This window comes from Cygnus olor, chromosome 3, assembly GCF_009769625.2.
Source record: "Cygnus olor isolate bCygOlo1 chromosome 3, bCygOlo1.pri.v2, whole genome shotgun sequence".
NCBI lineage: Eukaryota > Metazoa > Chordata > Aves > Anseriformes > Anatidae > Cygnus > Cygnus olor.
In genome coordinates this window covers 109,595,007-109,617,834 of record NC_049171.1, presented here as the reverse complement: position 1 = coordinate 109,617,834, position 22,828 = coordinate 109,595,007, and the positions used below count along the sequence as shown (strand labels likewise).

Here is a 22,828-nt window from a genome sequence, read left to right as displayed (position 1 = left end):
AATCACATTTTATTTTTCAAATTCAAAAATAACAATTCGCTTTATTTAACGTTACACATCTCACAGGTTTAAAATATCATGCTCTATTTAAATATCTGAGTGACAACACTATACAAATAAAATGTTACACAAAATATATTTAAGAAAATGTTTTGGTCTTCAATCTGAACAATAAATAGACAGGCACTTCTACATATACAAAGGAAGCAATCACTATTTAGAATAGCTCTTACAAGCAAGATGTGGAAATACAGAAGAAAATCTGAACTTTGAGAACATGTTTAACTCTAGATGAGACATCATGCAACTTCAAAGTTTGTTTCAAAATCCAAACCTCTCAGGAACCGCAATCCTAGACTCGCTACTGCTTTACAGGAGATCCAAACTGTGCTCTCACAAGCAATGTGCAATTTCAGTCATTTTTATCAAATCAGCTACCTGATCACTTTTAGTGCCAAAACAGAAATCAAGGACTGACCAGAGTAGCTTTTCACATAAATACCATGAGTTACAAGTCAGCTTTACCTTACGTATACAGCTCAGGGTGGGCAGCAGCAGAATTTGTACCTACTGCCCAGCCCCAAACAAAACCTGCTCTGCCTTTCCCTTGTATGTTCAGCTCTTTTACGGGGTGCTTGGAACCACATTACGCTCTTTTCATGTTAAAAAAGACAAAACACCAAAAACACATTATCTAATAAAAGAGTAAATCCTTCAGACACAGGCACACTTTGCACAAAAGGAGAAAATACTGCTTGGGGTGCATAAAGACTGGAAACTAAGTTAAAAAATCAAGTCTCGTGTTTCATACTTAAAGCAAAACTACATTCCCCCAATTTGTGAGTCGTTCATTTACAGTGGTTTCCACACAGCCCCACACCAACACTACTCAAGGAAAAAAAAATATCTTCCACCATCACAATTAATGAAAGATGCTCCGTAGTATGCAATCACTGCTTCCAATACAGGTAACCAATCACTGGCAGCAAGCCACATCCTTCAAGTCCTTTTTAAAATTTAGATAGATACTGAGACATAATGACCACCAGTACAGTGGAAAAATCAGGACCAAGTCTTGGTGCCATCCCCTCCAATTTTAGTATTATTGTCACTTTCAAAAGTACAGGAAGAAATTTCCAGAGAAAATTTGAAAAGAACTATTAAACAGAGCTTCAATGGTTCACCAAGAAAGTCAGACCCAAACCTGGAAAGTTATGTGTATTTAAGACACTTATGCACATTACTTTAGCAATTTAAGTGTGGATCTTGCAAGCGTGTCCAAATCTTAATCATTTCTTGAGGTTTTCTACTATGCACTAACATTAAGTTTGTGTAGGAACATATGTTATTTCTGTATTTCTCTTCAATGTCGAATGTTTTGAAACCTTTGTGTTTTTCCGGAGCCAGCCCAAGCTTCTGAAGGCACATTCCAGTATAAACGTCATCAATAGGATACAGGAGTACCTGGTCGGACGCATTATTCAGTCTTAATGCCAGATCACCAGAGTACAGGAACCCACCGCCTCCTGCGTACGGAGGATACGAACCTTCATAAACACTTTCTGGGATGTAGTACTTCAATTTCTTTTCCCTGTGAGGTCCAGCATCTTTGATCACATCACCTATGAATAAGTCTTTGGCTTTGTCCTTTGATAAGCTCTTCAAGTAATCCAGGATCTGATGGGTATTCACAAAGACATCGTCATCGCCCTTAAAAATAAACTGGACATCTGCGCAACTGCTGCTGACCCACTTGAGAAACAGCACCTCTTTCAGAGTTAAATTGAAGAAAGTGTCTCTGTAGTTCCAGAGCAGAATGTCTTGGTGGGTTTCACTCTCAAATTTTATCATGTCTGAAAGGTCAGGAAAATTATCCTCTGGTGGGGTCTGCCCAAGGAGGAAGACCCTTCTGACTGTTATATCTCCTGATTCTATTTCCTTCCCCCAGGATTCCCTAATTGCTTGCCTTCTATCAAAGTGTGGTATAAGTGACTTAATAGCCAGCAGCAGGAAAGGTTTATGTTTGCACTTGTTTGGCTGATCCATTAGTAATGAGTAATTTCTACATCTCAAATAAAGCAGGAAGTCTTTGAATCTTTCTGGCAAGTTTGCAAAGTCACTAACCTCTGAAGTCACCCATGGGTCAGGGTCACAGGAACTGAGAACACTCGCGTTAGAAATTAAGTTCTCTTCCACAGTCATATTGGAAAGCAAAGTCAGAATCGGGTTGTACAGCAGTTCGAGCTTCTGTTGCTGCTTGTTCCAATAAGCTTTGTGAGGAGTGTATTTCCTCCAGAATTTGCTGCGTGGTATAATAACGCGGCCTTTTGCATTCTTCTCTTGGCTGCCACTTTTGGAGACTTCCACAATCACATAGATAAAAATGTTTACCATCATCAGAATTCCCAGCAGCTTTAATCTTCTGCGTCCAACACTCATTTCTCATATCTGGAAAGAGAAAACAACAGATTTTTAGCTTTCTTCCTATCAAGTTCTTGATTTCATGAAAATGCAGCTACTTTCAGATGAAGAACAAGCGAGATGGCAGCCTGAAGACAGAGGTCACCTATACACAACAAAAGCAAAACCTCATCTACCTCTAATACAAGCACACCTGCAGCTAGTCAGGATTTGGGGTTCCACAGACCAAAAAAATGCTGATAAGAACGTAAAAATTTCCACTTCCTAATTAGGAATTTTACATGGCATTTTACAGTGTCTAGATTAGCAAGCACATTTTGATCCTCACTTAAGTCTCCTTGAATTTTTTAACTGTACAGTAATTAGAATCTGAGCCCTCAGCTTGGCAAAGGCAGGCAGAGAAACTTTTTTTTGCAAGCAAGGTGAGCTTAAGGGTACAGAATGAATTGCTGTACAATAAGGTCAGTTATTTTTAAAATAAGTTCCAAGCTTTAATACTTGTATTTTTATACCTTCCAACTACAGAATAGGCAGAGCTGAATTTTAAAGCATAAAGTTTGTTTCTAGCCATTTCACTTGGCTGCTCCTTGGGAGAGAGGCTAACAAAACTGACCAGCTGCACTGCTGCTATTCACATCTCTGCATACAGAAGATACAATGAATTTTGAATTTTTTCTTCAACTGGAAAAGAGTGAATGGCGGCAGAAAATGAAGTGCAATTATTTCTAGGAAAGAAAAAGCAACTGAAGAGAAATTAAATAAGCAGAGGTTTCTGATATATGTAAGACCAGGAATAACAGCAAGTGTTGTAGCTCTTGGTTGTAGCGAAAGCTATATGGAAATCTGTCTCCGCTTCTTACTGAGAGCGCAAATGGATCAACCCCTCTCTCTTCCACATTTATCAGAATGGAAGGTGTACCATGAAGCAACCCCAAAACCGAGTTCCTCTACAGTAACACTTACCCAGCTGTTTACCAGCCTAGAGGGCTACAGAACCAACGTACAAGCTACACAAAAACTCAAACCATTGTAAATTTGGATGTCAGACTAGAAAATAACTCGGGATGAGTAAGAGTTAGACTACATTTCAGGTATATAGGGAACTCTGTCAAAGCAGTTTTCATTTACCTGAAGTACAATTACAGCAAGACCATAAAAAATGAAATAAAGAACACAAGCCCAGTTGTAAATGCTAGCTCAGAAGGCAGGACAATAGCAGTCACGGAGGTATACTTGATTACGTGTGCACAGTGTGCTTCTCTTCACCTTTTACTTATTTCCACATCACCAGAGACCTGGGCTACAATGACCCTTGGTCTCTCCTGGTTTTAAGTCTTCTACTCAGCAAGCGAAACACAACTTTCAGTAAGATAGCAGCAGGTAAATCATCAGTGATCCTTTTTTCACCACTGAATTGTCACTAAATCCAAAGGGAGAGTATTACTGAATTTAAATATTAAAAAAGGCAAAACCAAAAAACCCTCCTAGAAAGCAGGAATCGTCCAGAGAAAAATCCCTATTCTTCCTTTATTTGATCTCCTATAACATCTGCATATCGATCTTCAGATATGCTCTTGTGGGCTAACATTAACTACTTTCTTTAATGTCCTGCTCTCAACCAGTTGTGAAGCCTGCTGTTCAAAGTTTAGTTTTCTTCCATACCTCAAAGACACAAACATATTTATGGCCAGTGCCATCATTTAAGCCAAACAGCTGAACGGTCAGAAAGCAGCGGCAGCCTCAACTAAAACCAGAGACCATCATCTACTATTTTTCTCCTCTTCCCATTCAGTACACACACACACGTACTGGAGAAGCAGCTGCCTGCATTTCATACCACTCCATGCAGCTCAGCGTGCATATCAGTGCTCATTTACCTTGTCCTTAGGTGTTTCTATAGCACCCCTCGCTAGAAAAACAAGTGACGCGGTACTTTACCTGTGATCCCTGTACTCCAGGGACAACAGGGTGAGAAGCTCCCCCAGAAACAGCAAACACACACAGGACCGTCAAGAGCTCAGTCAGAGCCTGATTTTCCAGAATATGTAGCGCTGTGCAGCTGATCTGGTCACAGCCCCCAGCTACTAAGCTCCACGCGTTTAACACTTTTGCAATTCATCTTCTGGATGCTTGAGCTGAGAGTGTTCAGAACACCACTTGCACAGACTATTTCAGCGATGTAACAAAACCCTTTACATCTCAAAGTCTTTACGGTAAGCATTCAGATTATGTAACTACAAGATCTTCTTTCATTTTCCTTTTTTCACTTGTAGCCCTGCAGCAAATGGGAGATGGATCCTACACAGAAAAATCTCCATTAGTTAGACTTGGTTGTATGTTTCATCAGAAAAAACACCAGTCTAGCAAAATCAGCGTAGCTCCATCAAATAATGCATTGTAAGTGCTGCCAGTCCCACATATGAGCACACTTCCAGTATCAGTCTCATTTTGTGAAAGTTATCAAATAATGCTGATTAATATTTCTGAGAAAAGATAGGTAACATTCAGTATCAATACGAGAAAGACTTAAGTTATGTAAGACTTGATCATCTATCAACAATTTTGCATAACAGCATTCTGTTCTGTAATTAAAAGCTGTCTACACGAGGTTTTTATCGATGCATTCAAATAATATACATATTACGAATACTAAGCCAAAAATAAAGGCTACCCACAAAAAGGGACAAAAAGTGCTTTGTTAAAAAGGTGATCATCTTCTAAAAAAGCAAAAAAACATAACACCAAAGAGGGGTTGTGCTAAACCCTAGCTCATAGCATCAGATTGACTTCTTGAACTGAAAGCAATAGAATGAACCCTACTACTTCTATAGATAAAGATGGAATCTCAAAGTCCACTGTTAGTATAAGCTTCTATCATCATATCTCAAGACATGAGTGATAAGGGAATGCCCGTTAGACAATTTCATATCGAGGAAATGGGATTTATTACAATATACAATATTACAGTCCTCATCATAATGGGAGAGGTAGCTTTTTTTTGTATTGTCGTCGGTGGTTTTCATTTTTCAGCCCATGTCTCAAGGCAGTTCTCTGTTCCTCATCTGCTTTGCTGACGCTGCAGTGGTCGACTGAAGCACCAGCACAGGGGAGGTTCTGTGCTCTGGGCAGCCTGCTAAGGAGCAGCATCGTGGAGCACAGGACAGCGCCCATTTCCAACTTACGGCTTAGCGGCAGCCACCTGGACAGATCACAAGATATTTTCCTATTCCAGTAATAGCTTCTATCACCATTTGTATTACAAAATTTCCAGCTGCCTTTCCTTTGACTGATGAGACTGGGAGATCTGTTAAGGAAGCCAAAAACAAACTAGAAGGGATTCAGTTCATACTTAAATCCATCCAACAAAACTGATGCAAGAACTCATTGAAGAACCAAGATGAGCAGTACAAAGCAACACTACTTGAAAAATTCCTGCTGCTTTTTGTCTTAGAAAATAGGAAATGCTCCTGCACATAGCTCACTAACGTAAAAAGTAAAGTGAGCAAATACTATGTACCAGTAAAGCAAATCACAGTACAGAACCTCAGGAACAAGAAGCCCTACAAAACCTTGTTCCAGCTTTGGCTAAGAAGGTGAAAAGACACCTACTTTCAACGGTGATCTGACTCACGGGTTTTCAATGTCTGCTTCCCACTTCTCAGCTAGAGCAATCTGAAGACAGCTCTAGCAATCAGCTCAAGTTTGTACAACTCCCCACACTTCTGCTTATACAACTTCCAGCTGCACAGCTGTGTCACTGCCACTGCACACAAAGTCCATTTGTTCACTGCCCTTAGAAAGCGACCATGTGACAAGAAAAATGGGTTAACGTTAACTATACTTGGGATGAACCAACGGCCCGCTACAAAGACAGTATTTGGGGAGATTTATTCTGCATAAATGGGGGGAGGGGGGAAGGGAATTTGCCTTCTTCAGCTCTACTCCGCTGCAGTCAAACTAAGGTACTGATGGAAGGAAATTTGCGGAGCCACAAGGGAGCACTGGGATCAAGAGGTGGATGAAAAAGCGGAACATGGGAAGAAAGCAGCACCTCTGTGGGACCAGGTAGTGATCCACACACCCAAGAATTACACAAGACACTTTCCTGGAAGCAAGCATTCTGACAAACAGCGCCATGATAACCCGTGACAAAAGGGCTAAGTCTAGAGGAAGCTACACTTAAGGTCAAAACAAGTCTATCAAAGTGCACGCTATGGCCCCACGTGATTCATCAGTTTGACAGTCTCACACTGGACTTAGGATCCTACAGATGAGTTCTGATGAGCCCTGGTACAGCACTCTGTTTTCTGTAATGACCTCATGCAGTTAACATGTGAAACACATGATGAAAATAGTTTTAAACCCTGATAGCAAGACATCGCTACGCACAAAAACAAGCCAAGACCTCTACTGAGGTTTAGCTGTAGGAAACAAAAAAGGTATGAGGAAGAGAGGCAGGTGTTGCCAAAACAATCATCTCTAGGAGAGAGACAATGAAGCCCAACGGACTCGGAGGGTGCACTAACTGGTCCTAACTAACACGCACCTGTACCTGCAGACACGTAACTAACACACACCTGGGTGCAACCCCATATAATGCATCCAAATTCTGTAGAGTTGGAACGCGCTTCCACATCCAGAGGTTGTCCTACTTCAAGGCAGGACAGGAAGGTGCTCTGTTGGGAATGCCATCATAACCGAGGACATGGCCACAAGAAACCAAGTGGAAAAGGGGAACATTTTGACAGCCGATCCTAACAATTTTACCAGTGAAGGAAGCAACTATAAAAAGTTTTCGTCAGAAGTCAGACCAAGCGTGTACCTAACTTAGTTCATTCTGCATACACCCAACAAAACACCCACTGACTGTTAAAAATAACACGTAAGTAGCTAATCCTCTGGTAACTGAGATACCATACGTCAGCTCCAGGAACACCACTTTCAGAATGAGTAGAACTTTCTTTTATTACAAGTTTCTTATTAGCAACCCTTGTATTGAAGAGCCCTATGTTCAAACACAAAATACTGACCCTGTTTGCTGATTATTACTGATGTTTAAGTTGTGAGCAGTGCAGCCTCCTACTAAGATACCCCACTGCTGTACGCTGAAGCTTCCTTGGCAGCTCTCTACAGACTATCGTCAGTCTCTGTACAGAAATGAGCACCCAAGTTCCCCCTTGCAATGGCGTTAAAAGCATAATTGTAACAGAAAATAAAACAGGCATTCAGAAGAGAGCTACAGGAGTGAAAGCAATCCCATGCACCTTAACATCGACAGAAATGTGAAAGTCATCTTCTTGTTCTGAAGTAGCGACACCCACAATAAATTATGCAAGTGGACAGACCGCTGGTGACTACTTAAATTTTAACCCCCTAAAAAGTTTTTTTTTTTTAACCCCTAAAAAAAGTATTACTGATATTACTGACAGCGGGCTCCATCATCTCTTTCAAATAAAGAGCTAAGTTTTATTAAACACACCACCGGGCACAATGCGAAACAACACCGTGCTGCAAGCAGCTCCAAGTCAGCAGGCAGGTTCACACAGCACAACCTTGAACCACGCAAGGACATTGGCTTGCTTTCAAGAGGCAACGTAGTCTGTTGTTGTGCAGTGATCTGCACTCAGCTCCACAACACAGCACAAGAATACCCACAAACTCTTCCAGTAAGACGAAGAAATTGCAGTATTCCTGTTTATTGCATAAGAAAGGAAAAGTTCCGGGGAGCATAAGACACCAGCCATTTTCAAGGCTGTAGTTCCATTTTAAAAAAATGTAGTTTTTCTAGACGTACTGAACGTTGATTTCTTGACTCCAAGACCGGTTGTCTGCTATTAAAACATTCTTCCTTGATGCTTTTACTTACAAGTAATATTTATTGATCTCAAGTCTTGACACGAACACTCAACAGCCACAGAAGTAAGCTGTGACTATCAGTGAGCCATCTCGACAGCAGTGTATTACCCAGGTTTGCAGCTCAGCAAACCACCCAAAGCAGAACCACCTTAAATCAGCTTGAATATTTAGCACAGACAATTAACAACTCCCCTGGGAAAGGAAGCCCAGAACAGCATGATACAGACTACCTCCGGCGGTGTCAACACCTTCCCACACTGCACAAGCATTCCTGCATTGGCAACAAACTCCTAGATGAAATCAAACCTAGGCTCGCTCACATTGACTCCGGAGAGAAAATCAATGCGTGTAACCAGACTGCCTGCCTCTACCCTCACCTCTAACAGCAGTCCCAGGCTGTGGATCCAGGCGCAGCTGAAGCAACCAAACCACCTGAGCCCTCCTTCGGCTGGACACTCCCTCCTCCTCCCTGTCCCCAACAGCTCAGGCCCAATCCCTCCCTCGCAGCAGCTCCACCAGGCCCCTCTGTAGATCAGTTCATATCACTAACCCTGCAGAAAACTAAGTGAGGGAAATAGCAGGTGTGCTTGCTAACTAAAACAGCTCTCAGGAAGGTTTGATAAGCATCAGAGCAACCCAGTGCGCTTTCAGTGTAGAAGAAAGAAAGGGAGCAGAGAGATCTCCCCTCTTTGGCAGGGATGACTGACAACACACCAGTAATGCCTTGGTCTTGGATCCGCAATCCTTGCCGCCCTTTAACGAGAGGCTAGCTAGCATCGTATCACCAACATTACATGCCCTGGTGCAAGCAGCCATATAATGCCAGTCTCCGAGCAGATCATGCAGAGACAGGGTAAAACATCTAATTTTTTTCTTCTTTGAGTCTGACAGAAGCCATGACCTTTACCTGTATTTTCTACCAAGGACACGAGTTACGCTGTATTTCCTAAGGGGGCTGAGTAACCTGCATGCATTATTTGACTGCCATACCCAAGCATTAAAAGTCCATTTGCTTACTGAGGCTGACAAAAGAGAGATTAATCCTTGCTACCTGCAGGCACTACACCTACCGCTCTACCGGTTCAGGATCAGACTATAAGGAATTTGTTAAAACAAAGCTGAAATTCAATTATCTAAAAACCTCCATCTTTCTGAAAGCTCTTTGCAGAGATGAGCTGTAACTGGGGCTATGCAGACTTAGATCTCAACACGTGGCTTCATTTTGAAGCCTGATATCCTTTGTAGTAGGTGTGCACACAGTAACTCCTCATAGTGCTAGTAACTGCACTCAATAGCAGCACTGCTGCTCTGAAGATAACTATAATAAAACACCCCATTTAATTAAACACATCACGAGCTATGCACAGTCTCTCTACCCACTTGGGAGAGGCATCTGTCCTTTAATACCTCGGTTCTACTCAGTGAGTCAAAAGCTGTCACGGAGTGACCAACAACAGTCTGAGAACATACAGGAGAGGTTAAGATCCCTGACCTGTTACAAAAGAAGTCTGCGCCCTGTCCAACTTTAAGAACTTGAACACTATTTGTTTTTCTAACTACACACAATCGTATCACTTTTTCCTCTCAGAACTTCACACAAGCCCACTTTTACACAATGTTAATTAAGAACATCTTAAGAACTGGCACATATTCAACAGATACTGGTATTCTGCTTCTGGAGAAGCACGTTGCAGGGGCTACTGCTGAGTAACACTCAACATTTTCTGTGTTCTTCCAACGCCACAGTGAGCCTGAAGCAATGTTCCAGCTTGGGGAAGTGTGCTGGGTCTGGCTGGGATGGGCTGCTGCAGGGAAAGTTAACTGCATCCCAGACAGACCCAGCAGAGGAAGTTAACAAAACAGCACATCACATGTGAAAAGAAATTCAGAGCAGTTGGTGTTACTTTAATCAATTTCAACACGTTTTGAACTGTCTTTCAGCATGTTATTTAGTTTTTCGAGAAGGTCAATCCTCCCACATTTCAGCACCAAGAGTCACCAGCACAACATGGGTATGGAATTTCACAATTCAAGTAACTAAAAAGGCCACGGAAGGATGTGCTTGTAATTTCCCTAAACACAGCTTGAGGCATGAAGAACTGTAAATAGTCTGAGTAAAAGTTAATCTAACTTCACGTTCTGCTTCCATTCTGTTTCCCACTAGTTATCTTCAGCACAGTTCCAACATTTTCCTCAAAAAAAAAAAAGGACACCACACTAGGACAGTGAGGCATTTCTCTAGTAATACTCACCTGGTTTGCTGCAGCAAGGTATTTGAGTACATTCTGGACCAGGAACTGCGTGCGAACCATATTTAGTTACTGTTACTGAAGCTAATCTCACTTTTTCCACTCACTCTTTGAACCCATTTGTATTTTCAACCTTTGTGAACCTTACTGGCAATGAATTCCTCAATTCTTCATACAGCAAGAACATGGAACGCCTTGATTTTCAATTACCAGACAAAAGGGGAACTCTGTGCAAGTATAATAGACAGAAATTTTTCCATTATTCCCCCTATCTGCTCTATAGCTAGCGTGGCAAGTGTAAGTTTTCATCTGCCTTCAGTTTCTTCTTTGCCAAGGTGAAAAGTTCTAGTCTTTTTCTTTCTAGCAATCTTTTGCACTGCTGTGTATCCTTGTCATTCCTCCCTGCTTCTGCTAAGTCATTTTGGATATGGCAACAAAGAAAGCATTTACTAATTGAAGCTCACATAAGTATTTGTGAAGTCTCTTTTTAGAGCCATATCAATGGTGCTTAGTAAAGGCTCAAGCCAGATATTATATGCAGTCTTGCTAAACATCATAAGGGGAAGAGAATTACTTGAAAAACAGCCACAAAATTTAAAAAATAACTTTCCCACACACATCTGAGCACATTCTCATTAGCTTAGGAAGCTTTTTAATTTATGGCAAGTAGGGTGATGCTGAATTGATCAAAGACTTCAGATTTTGTTATTTTTGCTTTCCAGGAAAGACATCATTGTCTTGTGACCTACGTAAAGTTACATCCATCTCAATTCAGTTTCTAGCACCCACAAGTTATCGTATTTATTATTTATTTTGGCTGTCAGGTAAAAAGTTTAAGTGGACCTGAAGCCTTAATATTAATAACTGGTTACTCCCAGACCATACCCTATGATATGAGGGAATGACACATTCTGTGCACAGAACCACAGGCAGTTTACTCAGCTTTGTGCTACACTTTAAGGTTAGCAAGGAGACTCCCTTCCCAGACTGTGTCTCTCCCTCCCTCTTTCCTGAGATGGACAGATGAAAACAATGAGTAGTCTTCATGAACACAAAAATTTATCTGAAACTGCCAGGATTGTTAGGTGCTTGCCTGTTTTCTAATGAAGCACGCATTTTTGTGCTCCTCTCCTGCTCAGCTCACCCTCTGCCACAGAAGTGCTGCCTCCTTGTAAATCACTGCTTTCCACCCTGCTAACCCCCACCCATGCACTCAGCCAGCTCACAAAATAAGCTCACAGTAGCTATGACAAACTTGGGCCCTCTCCAGCCCTACCACAGATTTATCTTACCAGTTGCAAAATTAGCTGGCACACCACCTTTTCAAGCCTGAAACTGGTTCAGAAGAATTGAAGCTTCAGTTTTCTTTTATGAAGGATGAGGGAACTATCTCCAAACCTCAAGCTTCAGAGCTACCCTAGGCATAGGGACAAAGCTCTTCACTGTCCCTCCTCTTCTGATATTGCTTTTAAGTAAAACCTCTTAGCTTCACAGGTAGATTTTAAGTTCTAAATTGCATATCCTACAAATTACAAAGAAATCTTCTCCTGCAGCAGCAACAACACTGCAGCTACCTACAGACTTCAGGAAATAACTGCACTGTTCATTCTCAATTCATCTGGCAGGTTACATTTGCAATCACGGGGGAAAAAAGCTTGGATCCATCTTCTAAAAATAAGCTGAACAAACATATGTCTGCAAACAGATGGGTGAAAATCCCTCATTTCCAACTGACTTGCTAAAAAATGGGAAGAGAAATAAATTGTTGCAACTTCCCCCCACAAAGATCTCACTCCACGTAGCACGCATTTAATCCTGTATCCTACAGATATGCTCTCTTTTTATTTTTTCCTTCCGTGGTTGATAAACTTAAGGAAGACAAGCCGGTCTAATGATCGTGTACTATTCAGTCCAACGGCAATTTAACAAGCTTGGAAAGAAGCCTTTAAGATATTGTAATGTAGCACTCACAAAGCCCATTTTTTCAGTCATCCAAGCTAGGCCCACATACTTTTTGCAACAATCCAAACTTTTGCCATCAGCCAAGGAAAAACTACAGCAAAAAGGAAATACCTTTCTGAGCTCTGACTGACTTTATTCAGCACTAATGCTATATTCTGTACTTGAACAGCTACCTTCCCCTTCGTTCTTATAGCAGCTACTGGATTATGAAGGTGACATTCCGAAAAGCCTCTCTGCATTATGTCTTCTATTACATTTCCTGTGGTGGATCACACGCAGCAATAAAGGAATAGCCTCAAAGAGTATGTAAGGTAGAAATCAACACCACTGTTATATTTGCTACTTCATAATTAAAACTATTTTATAAAACATATGAAGGTTATTATACAACATGCAGATAAATGCAAGAGAATCTAACTTTAAAGTTACATTTTATAGAATTTTAAAAGCGCCAGTACAAAAAACACATGGCATTTTCTCTAAATACCATCTAGAATTGTTAATCACAGCCCAGTTTTGTGACCCTCAGCTTGCTTACAGAATATATCATATAATTTGAACTACAGATTAGACAAAAGTTTTTCTCCACACAGGCTGATAGTGCCTATGATCTAGCACTGTGTACATACACAGAAAATGGCTTTATTATGTTAGCCTTGCCATTTTGTTCATTTCAAGTATTCCATTCAGCTACTTGCAGAAAAATGTGCAATGACGAGAGAAGGAAGGCATGAGGATGATAAAGTCATCCTGTGCCCCATGAGCTACTATTCTGAAAGCAAAGAACAATGCAAGACTCCACTTGCAGCCCCTCAACCCTCATCCAAGTCACAACCACAAGCAAGTAGGGAGAGCATGTCCCAACAAAGCACCTCTACCCCGCAAGCCAGTCGGGACCACGTTCCATCATCAGGTCTCACCCAGACAACAAACCACCTGAGCGAAGACTCAGTCTGCATGAGATAAGAGCGCCAGCATACACGTTGTCACTGGAATCATGTCATCATTGAAGCCAATTCCCCCAGCAGCAGTGCAGACAGACCGTGCAGCTACCTCAGGGGATCTGTGAGCACTACCAACACTGACGTGTCTCAGACTACCACTTCCTAAATTCAGCAGGTTTCTTCTCTGCCAGGTCTCACTTCTCGAAGCTATCATCAGATAACACAGCATTTAAAGACTTCGCTCAAAGCTGTTATGCTAAGACGAAACTCAGGAAGTTAACTTGTCAGAAGTTGATACCAAAAGGTGGGGAAATCCCTACTACATTACAATTTGTAAAAGCATAATGAGAATCCAAAACTCCCTACCATCCAACTCAACTGCTGTCCCGAGACTACTGGTGTCAGCTTCCGACTGTGGTAAAGAGACTGAACAGTCTTTTCATTACTGCTAAAGAGGAAGTCCTGTTATCAAAACCTCAAAGTTGAGGGACTAAGTTATACTGTAAGCATGTTTTCTGTCACCATTCTGAGTAGCTCCAGCTGCTTCCTTCTCTCTAGCACCACAAGCAGGACAGAAGTTACCAGGTGATCAGCTTTAAGGTACATCAAACAAACAGCACCTATGAAACAGAAGTTTTATTAACTTCATATTCCTGCTTAGAAGTATTGCAGCAACATCCACGAAGTCTGGATCAAGTTTTCTTTGTAAGGTAATTCAGGACTACAATGAAAACATGTAAAATTTCTTTAAGGACCGTTTCTGTGAAATTCCTGTCTGACAGAATCCTTACAGGGGAGATACCACAAGATCTCCACTACCTCACTCTGAACACGTCCAACCCTGTATCAAACCAAGTCACAATACATTTAACTGTGAAGGGATCTACTTGTTACTCCTTTTTAAATTAGAAAGTCTGTTACCAGTAATTCACTCAGAGAAGCCCCAACCAGTCAATATTTGAGGATATTACAGACACCTCTTATAAAAAAAAGGTCTGGTTTTAGTTTAAAGATGATATTTAAATATCATGTACCTGTTGAATTCAGTGCAAATTAAAATTGCATTTAATGCAATTAATTTAATGCAATTTAATTGCATTTAATGCAATCAAAATTAAATCCTTGAATCGGCTGAATGATCAATTCATACTTCAACTGATTCCAATGTCCCTGTAGGAGATGAAGGTACACGGAAGAAAAGCCTTCCGTTCATATTTAAAAGTTTTAAAAGTTTTAAAAGTTTTCTGTAAACTCAGGCTTAGTCTATTTTCCACTTTTTCTATTGGTATAAACTACTAGTTTGGGCATAAAACGGAGATTTAAAAAAGCAATAGCACTCCACAGGTATACCACAGCTACATAAGGCAATTTAACCTGCAGCCGTGTCTCTGTAAATTAGCACACTGTATCGTGCCGGTATTACCATTCTGCGCTAGCATGCATAACCACACTAAACATCCGTGCACGTTTTCTTAACCATGCATCCAAAATACAGTGACAAAAAAATGGGGGAGGGAGTTGCTGTTAAGTAGTAAAAACAGTTTGTTTTTTTATTAATTGACATTTCACACTGACAGCCTTGGGGAAGGTCTCAACTTACTATAAAAATATTCAAGCCTAATACCTCAGTATTTGAGGGCACACGGCAGGGAGAGCGACCTGTTTTTCCCAGGCCAGTACACAAAAATCACATGCCATTCTAAGGTCAGTTCAAGCTTTAGAGTTATGCCATTGTGACGTTTGTTAGGAATAAGCCAGAGCTGTCTGCTTCTGATTTATGAACTTCAGTTTTTAAAACACCTTTGAGTATTTTCATCTTGGATGAACAGTAAATCTTACAGAATCCAGAAAAGAGGTTAAACTGAATGGCAACAGAAGTATTTCTCAGAAGAAAATTATCATTCATTACTTCAGTTTCAAGTGGGGTATAGTTCCATGGCAGCTCAAAGCAGCATCAGTCAAGGCTGACAAATTCCTGTTATTTATTCCTTCCACTATAAACTGCACAGTCCCATCCCACCTTTGCACAGATCTGTCTGGGGTAAGCCAGCTCCGGGCACAGAAGAGGCCGACAGAGAACCTCGCAATAAAGCAGCAATTGCTTTTCGGCTGGCTCCTATCACCAGCCAGACCCGCTCACCACTGTGCCACGTGCAGTAACAGCACAGGAGAAGAGGGAAGACCCTCACAGCGCACAGCCAATCCCATTTTTTATCTGCATAAGCTTTCAGGGAACAGCACGTTGCTGCTGCAGTCTGCTCCTGCTGATCTTGCTGCCACCTTCACCAGCCAGGCAAGTACCAGCCCCAGCCCACCAGAAGCCACCAGCCTTTGGGCTGCCTCAACTGCACCACGGCCCGACGGGGCTTGAGTCTCTGGCACTTTTCATAACACCATCAGTTGGTTCGCTCTTCAACTAGCACAGCCACCACTACTTCTGCTGTGGTCTGGTACCTGTTAGGGGGGTTAACTCAACTCGAGCAGCATCTTCCCATAACGACTGGAAAGCTATGGAAGGGTGTAACAAGCCACCTTCCTACCACAGTCAGCACAGGGATTGGTGCTGGTCCTGGTACGAGAGAACAAAGGGATAACAGTGCAAACCTGACTGTTGCTTTTAGTGAATAATTAAAAAGAAAGTCTGTTGGACTGGCTGTCTTACCTCATACTTTTATGATGTATTAGTAAAAAAAATAAAAAATAATGTATTTCGTCTACCCATTGAAGAGGCAAATAACCATAATATCCACAAACAAGCCAATTCTTCTCCTCAGAATCTCCGCCAGCTTTATCTTATAACCAGTAATTAATACTGCCTAAACCATATTCCAACAACCCTCACGTCCACATACACAGCATTCACTATTTAATCAACTAACAAACCCATCCCTTAAGCACTGTATTTCAGGTTATCAAAAAATCTTACTCTTACTCTATCTTCTTGCCCGTGTTAGACTGTCAGACGTAAGTCACACTAATAAAAAAGCAAGAAAACTGTAACTGGGTACATCAAATTCAGCTACTGCCCCCAGACCCTTCCACTTCTCATTAAGAGAAAGAGACACTGGTTTCAATTCACTTTCCATGAGTTGCTGCACTTGTGTCCAGCAGCTGGGTGAGGGGACAAACGGCAGTGACGATAAGCTTCCCAGCCACCTCAGGTCACGTACCCCAGCCGAAGCAAACGCTGTGCAGTTACTCAATCCAGTGTCAGTTCAAACCAAATCCATAATGCAAATATAATAGTCAGAATTTCTGGATCTGCCTCTCAATTTACAGTACTGAACTAAATTAATGTTAAAGAATGCAAATACACGGAAAGTTTTTTCTTCGCTTTTCTTTGGTTTAGGATTGAAGTGTAAATACCAAAAACGCAGAAAAAGGTTTTAATCTTTCTGATTCATTCAACATTGAAAAAAACAGTGGAGTTGTGAAGTGGGGAAGTTTTCTTCCTTCAGACTTGTAGAAGGAGAAATATTAATCTCATTCTAACATATCAAGTTTAAGGAAAAGGGAACAAAACTTTCCCACACTTTTATGCAGCTAAGGATGCATACAGTACCTAGAGGCTTTTGCAAAAAGACCTTTAAGCAGGTTAAGCAATTAACTCCCGTTCTTTTAATTCCCACTGATACCAGTAGTAGGTAAGCACCTAACCTGATTAGAGACTTCTAAATCCAAGCAGGAATTTCTCCTGTACCTGGTGCCTGCATACCAATACAAAACTACCCACTGCAATTGAGAGCAGTTTGAGTAATCAACTTCAAGCTGTTTTGTATGTCTTATTTTTATCCAAAAGCAAATCAACAGTTGGCAGTAACGTTCTCCATCCCAAGGACAGCCTTTCACAACTACTCTAACATTTAAATGTATGCTTAAAAAAAATCGTTACCCAAGTAAGGTGAAACAGCCACGAAGACAAACTGACATTCAGCAAGCTGTGCTCCTTATACCGAATCAAGAAATCCCAGCCTTTCCCAGATTTGCATAGCTCTCTGTATTACATTACGTATAACCCTGAAGACAAGCAAACAGAAAGGTTATTTCTCAACCCCACCGGTTCCTCAATTCAGTTCACCACACAGCTGCACAAACAGCTACGCCTGCACGACAACAGGAGCGCTGCTCTTGCTGCCGCTATGCCTCCCAAAACCCATCGGCTGCCTCAGAGGCCTCACCTCCACTCGTGGCCAGGCCAGTCTCACGGCTTTCCTCCCCCAAAAGGGGAAAGCTCATTCTCCCTGCGGCTGCGAGGCCGCCGAACTGGCCCAGAGCAGCTGGAGAAGGATGCAATCAGCAGGAAACCCGGCGCAGGCTGAGCGGCAGCTTGGGGCAGGAAGCCTTGGCGGGGCACGTAGCTTTCGATACCATGCTGCTCGTGCACGTTTCCTACAAACCTGCACATCCTCCGGTGCTTCGTCACCAATGAGAGTTCATCTTTTCTGGAAATAGATTGAAATGAGTCATCCATCCAAAAAATGCAGATTTCTTGCTCGTTTGATTTAGATAGCTGGCTTGTGATTTGTGTCATTTGTCAATCCACTCGCAGAGTAACTCTTCTGTGAGCTTAAGATGAAGCAGCTGTTAAGTTTCAGAAGTTATTTACAAAGATGAACAAAACTAGCTCAAAGTTTATGTTTTTCAGCACTTGCTATTGTATCTGAAACAACAAAACTTTCTTAACTGCTGATGAAATCAGTTCATCAATTCTCCTTTACAAATCTCAGCACCACACCCATCACACACTTGGATTTCCTTACTTAAATGCTAATTGCTTCTCCTGAAACACCAACTCAGTGACTTTCTCGCACAGTTCGTCGCAAGACATTTTAATGGTCCAGTCTTTTCCTTCTGTTTTACATGACCTGCAGACTTGCTGAGGACTGCATACTCAGCTTTTACATCCAAAAATGCCCAATGAAATCAGTGAAAAAGAAGAGAAATGCAGGATCGAGCTCAGTGTGCCTGTCAGTTCTTCCTGTGTAAAAAGAAAACCGTGCTGCTATCTGACCAGATCCGAGATATCTGTTCTTCAGCTTTCACTTAGCAACGTGCTCGCTTTGTGCTAAAGTAATGGGAAGAGCCTGTGTTTTACTATTTCAACTTCATCTTTTCTTGGTTATTTTTTGCTGTTTTTAAGCACATAGGAATTGCACAATGCAACTGTAAAGTAGCAGCAGACCGATAAAAACATCTAAAGATACACTTGTGAGGTCACACCATTGCATAACAGGCAGATTAAATTACTAATTTTTGTTAACTGCACTCACAGCAACAAATTCTTCTGTGTGAAGCGCTTGTCTGAATATAGCCTACGACAGTACAAACATCAAATACTAATCCCGTGCTCTCTCATGATCAAAACCATAATGACCACACCTTCTTCCTAAATTAACTGTTAACATTTCAGTTAAAAGTGTTATTTTACAAACAACCACTAGGGATTAAAATCAGGTATACTTGAAAAAAATGTTAAAGTTACAATCTGTAAAGCACCTGATATCTACTCGCTTCAAAATTAGTTACGCGCTTCTACTATATAGGAAGAGAAAATATGATAAACATACATACTAGGAAGAGATCCCCAACCAGCAACACAGGAGAGAAACAGTTTCAAGCTTTTGGAAGCTGATCAACTCTAGTAGCCTTCCAGAAACATGAAAACAGAACTTGTTAAAAGCCTCATTATTTTATTCAAATTCTTTTTTTTTCCTCCCCATACTCAGTGCTTGCTACAAAGATACACTGATAAAACTAAATAAAACAGATTATTAAAACCTTGTTGCCACAATGAGCATATTCCTGACTTTTTTTTTTGGCTAGTTTTAGAAGTATACACTTCAAGAAGCTTCAAGTGTATGACAAACCTAAAAAACAAACCAGTCTCTACCCATTTACAGCACAAACACTTCAAAAAAAAAAAGATAAGAAACAAATGTGATTTCTACAGCAGGAGGCATAGCCAAATCCAGTAAAATACCGACCTGGAATGTCATTCCTTGATGCACTCCAACAGAGCCGCTCACGCACTTTCCACCAAACCCCAGAAGCATGGCAACGAGCCCCACTACAAATCCAGCTGCACCAGGTGGCAGTAAAATGATAATTATTGAGGACCTAGGCCTTGGCAATCACAGTGGAGGAGCCTTTAAGTCACACTCCAATCCAGCCGTTCTCCCCCCATGCACAGCATAACTTACTCATGCAGAGAATGACATCTATTTGTCAGCACGGAATACAAGAACACCTTATCCACTTTCCCATTTTTCAAAGCCTTTTGGAGGAATCACTCCTTTGATACCAATGCATTGACTCCCTCAGCAGCATCTTTATTACCCCAAAGCATTTTTTAAAAAGTTAGGAGGAGTCTGCAGGTAATAACAACCAAATTTTTGATTACCAGCAACATCCAGCTCGTTAGGAACAATGTCTAGGGAGACTGGTGAGCTGTACCTATTACTAGACAGGGCACAAGAGGGTTAGCTAGCACTCCCAGTCACCAAATGCATGACCTTCAAAACAAGTTCCTTCAGCAGTGTTACCTTGCAGCTGTACCTCGTTTTCCTCCATTTTCTTCTTCTATTTATAGTACATGGGGACCAGAAACAAACAAAAATCCAAGCGAAACCAGTCTTCACATGACAAAATTACTCAAAACAAGTTCTAATTATTGATCACTTTATGCAGTGTTTGTTGCCTCCTTCCATCTGGAGGACAGCATTGCAACATTGCAGGGAGAAAAGCACACGTTCTGAGAGAGCAGCTGAATCTGGGTTTCCTTTAAGCAAAAAAGGATTTTGATTCCAACCAATGCTGTTATATTTTCAAGTATTAAAAAATATAGAGGGGATGAATTGAAATGCAGATATTTTGTTACTTCACAAAGAGTCCATTCTCTTTTCAAGTTGTTCGCTGCCCCCAGAAAAACAACTGAAAATGATACCTGGAGAAGCTGAACTGGAAAAGCTGATGCTCTGTTTCGTTCCCTCCACGCACCCGGCAATAATTCAGCACTAATTCAGCTCCTCTGGTGGTTTCAACAGACATTAGGCTGGGTCACTGAAGTGACGAGGTGGCTGGTCCCACCAGCCAGCCCCTGGGTTTATCACCTCAACAAAGCAGCGACCAAGGGCACCATGCACCTGCGTGTCACCTCCCCCTGCCCCACCCCACCCGCACACACCCCTCCGTGACAGCATCCAAACCTGACGCAAAAGCGGAACTGCAGGAACACAAAACCGTTTTAAGCAACTTCAAGAGAGAAGTAAAACCAAGCCTGTCCCTCGTTAAGACAGGAGGAATAATTAACCAGAAATTTCCTCAAAGGAGAGCACCATAATCATGCTTCCTCAAGAACTTTCAGACCATATACTTAGCATGTAATTTTACGCATATATCCTTCCACATCCCGATTAAACTCTTCTGTGCCTAAAGTTAAAAAAAAAAAAAAAAAACAGGAAAAAACAGTTGACTCAAGTAAACTCTTGACTTGCATAGTTAAACTAAACAGGGCTGTTTAATAATCAACTCCGACAGCACAGAGCATTTTGGGAGATCAGACTAAAGGGTTACTCAAGTAACTTTCACCACAAATTTTTGCAGGATGACTAATGAATTGTGAGCTGCAGTTTGGCCACAATCGCAGTAAGTAACCTGAAGTCCCCTCCTGACACGGTACAGTATGTCTCAGTAAGTTTTAAAGGACTAAAAAGCATCATCACATGAAGCAACATACATTTTTCCAACCAACTCGAGTTAAAAACTGGCATTTACCCTCCTTTCCCTATCCAGACAGGTTCACCCAAGCCCAAACGTTAGCACTTCAAAATCCACCACCTCCTCAGCACCGGGGCTGTGGCCAAAATAAAGCTTAATGATTAACCTCCTGGGGCACAGCCTGCTGGTGAGATGCCCCCTACCCCCGAGGAAACCCGAGGGGAGCTGCTGTGGCCCCGCGTCCTCTCCTCCAGCCCGGGAGGGATTGCAGCAGCAGCCGGCACTGCGGTAACTCAACGCCTCGGGTTTTTTCACCTCAGGTTTTGCGCTGCGAGAGCTCTGGGCTTCAGCATCTCCTCCCCTATATCAAAATAAAAAGAAAAAGGCAAAGCGACGACGCACATACGGTGACTGAAGCCTGCTGCGCTGGCCCGACCTCACCCATGCCAGTAGGCTGCGCGGCCGGCCGCCTCCTCACCGGGCTGCTGCTGCAACATGTGCCCGTGTGCGCCGGGGGAGAGGAGGCTTCGTGGCCGCGTGCTTTAACCCCACCCTCAGCGCCTGTCACCTCCCCCAGAAAAAAAAAAAAAAAAAAAAAAAAAAAAAAAAAAAAAGAAAAAAAATCCTAAATAAATACACACGGCTCCATCCGCCCCCCCTCCACACATACACACACCGTCAGCCTCCACACAAACAAGCACGGGGGCGGGGAGGTGAACGTGAAATAAATATATATATTTTTTTAAAATTTTATTTCTTTTCTCGCCTCCCTCAGCAGCCCCCCCGCGGCCACTCCCGCACCCACCTCGCCAGGCTGCTGCCGCGGGGCTCCGCCGGGGCTGCGCCTGCCGCCACCTCCACCATTGCTTCCCCCGGCTCCCCCGCAGGCTGGGCTCCCGCCGCCGGCTCGAAAGGGGCCGGGAACGGGAGAAAAAGAAGGGGAAAAAAGGGGGAGGGGGAAAAAAAAAAAGAGACCCAAAGAGCGAATTTTATGGGGGGGGGAGGGGGACGCTTGGGGCTCTGAGGTAGAGCCGCGCGCGCACCCGCGTTCCCGCCCGCGGCGCGCGCCGCGCACCAACCGCCCCAACCACCGCCGCGCGAGCCCCCTCACGCGCCGCGGGGCGTGGCCGGGCGCCAAAGGGGCCGCCCCGCCCCTGCTCAAGCCCCGCCCCCGGCCGGCCGGCGCCGCAGCGGATTGACTGGGGAGGCGAGCCGTGGGGCCGGGTGGGACCCGTGGGGAGGGGGGCGCTGAGCCCACTCCTCTCCTCCCCCCCCCGCCCAGCCCTCCCCGGTTGTTTTTGTGGTTGGCGGAGCTCCGTGCCGGCCGCTGGTGTGCGGGAGGGTAGGGGAGAGGAGGGCTGGCAGCGCCCCCTCGTTGGGTCCTTTCCGAGCAGGGCACAGCCTCCTTGTTACCGCTCTCCCGCTCTCCCCTACCGCCCCTCGGCTTGCAGGGGGCTCGGCAGCCTCACGGAAGATCCATCCCCTCGCCATCCATCACGGAGCCCAGCACAGCTGCCCAGTCCCGCCGCCATGGCGCCCGCCCGCCACGTTTCCCCCCCTCCGACGCCATGATCCCCCTCGACGCCTTTCTGATGTTAACAATTATAATAATAAAAAAGAAATGAGACAGGAAAATCAATGTCCCCGGGTGCCCCCAAACCATCAAGACATCAGCACTGT

General features: G+C 43.0%; 1 protein-coding gene across 4 annotated transcripts; it reads right to left on the bottom strand.

Annotated features, from left to right (window-relative positions):
• On the bottom strand, nucleotides 1-22,311 carry B3GNT2 (UDP-GlcNAc:betaGal beta-1,3-N-acetylglucosaminyltransferase 2). Of its 4 annotated transcripts, none has more exons than XM_040552697.1 (2): nucleotides 21,954-22,311; nucleotides 1-2,448 (listed from the first exon to the last, which is right to left on the bottom strand). In XM_040552697.1, exon 2 carries the CDS (start codon nucleotides 2,437-2,439, stop codon nucleotides 1,246-1,248), a length of 1,194 nt encoding a protein of 397 aa, XP_040408631.1. In that variant the 5' UTR covers nucleotides 2,440-2,448; nucleotides 21,954-22,311; the 3' UTR covers nucleotides 1-1,245. The 4 variants fall into 4 exon arrangements, with proteins under 4 accessions (XP_040408631.1, XP_040408630.1, XP_040408632.1 ...); XM_040552696.1 differs by lacking the exon at nucleotides 21,954-22,311 and adding an exon at nucleotides 21,555-21,703; XM_040552698.1 differs by lacking the exon at nucleotides 21,954-22,311 and adding an exon at nucleotides 20,376-20,843.
• Between the last annotated feature and the right edge of the window lie 517 nt (nucleotides 22,312-22,828).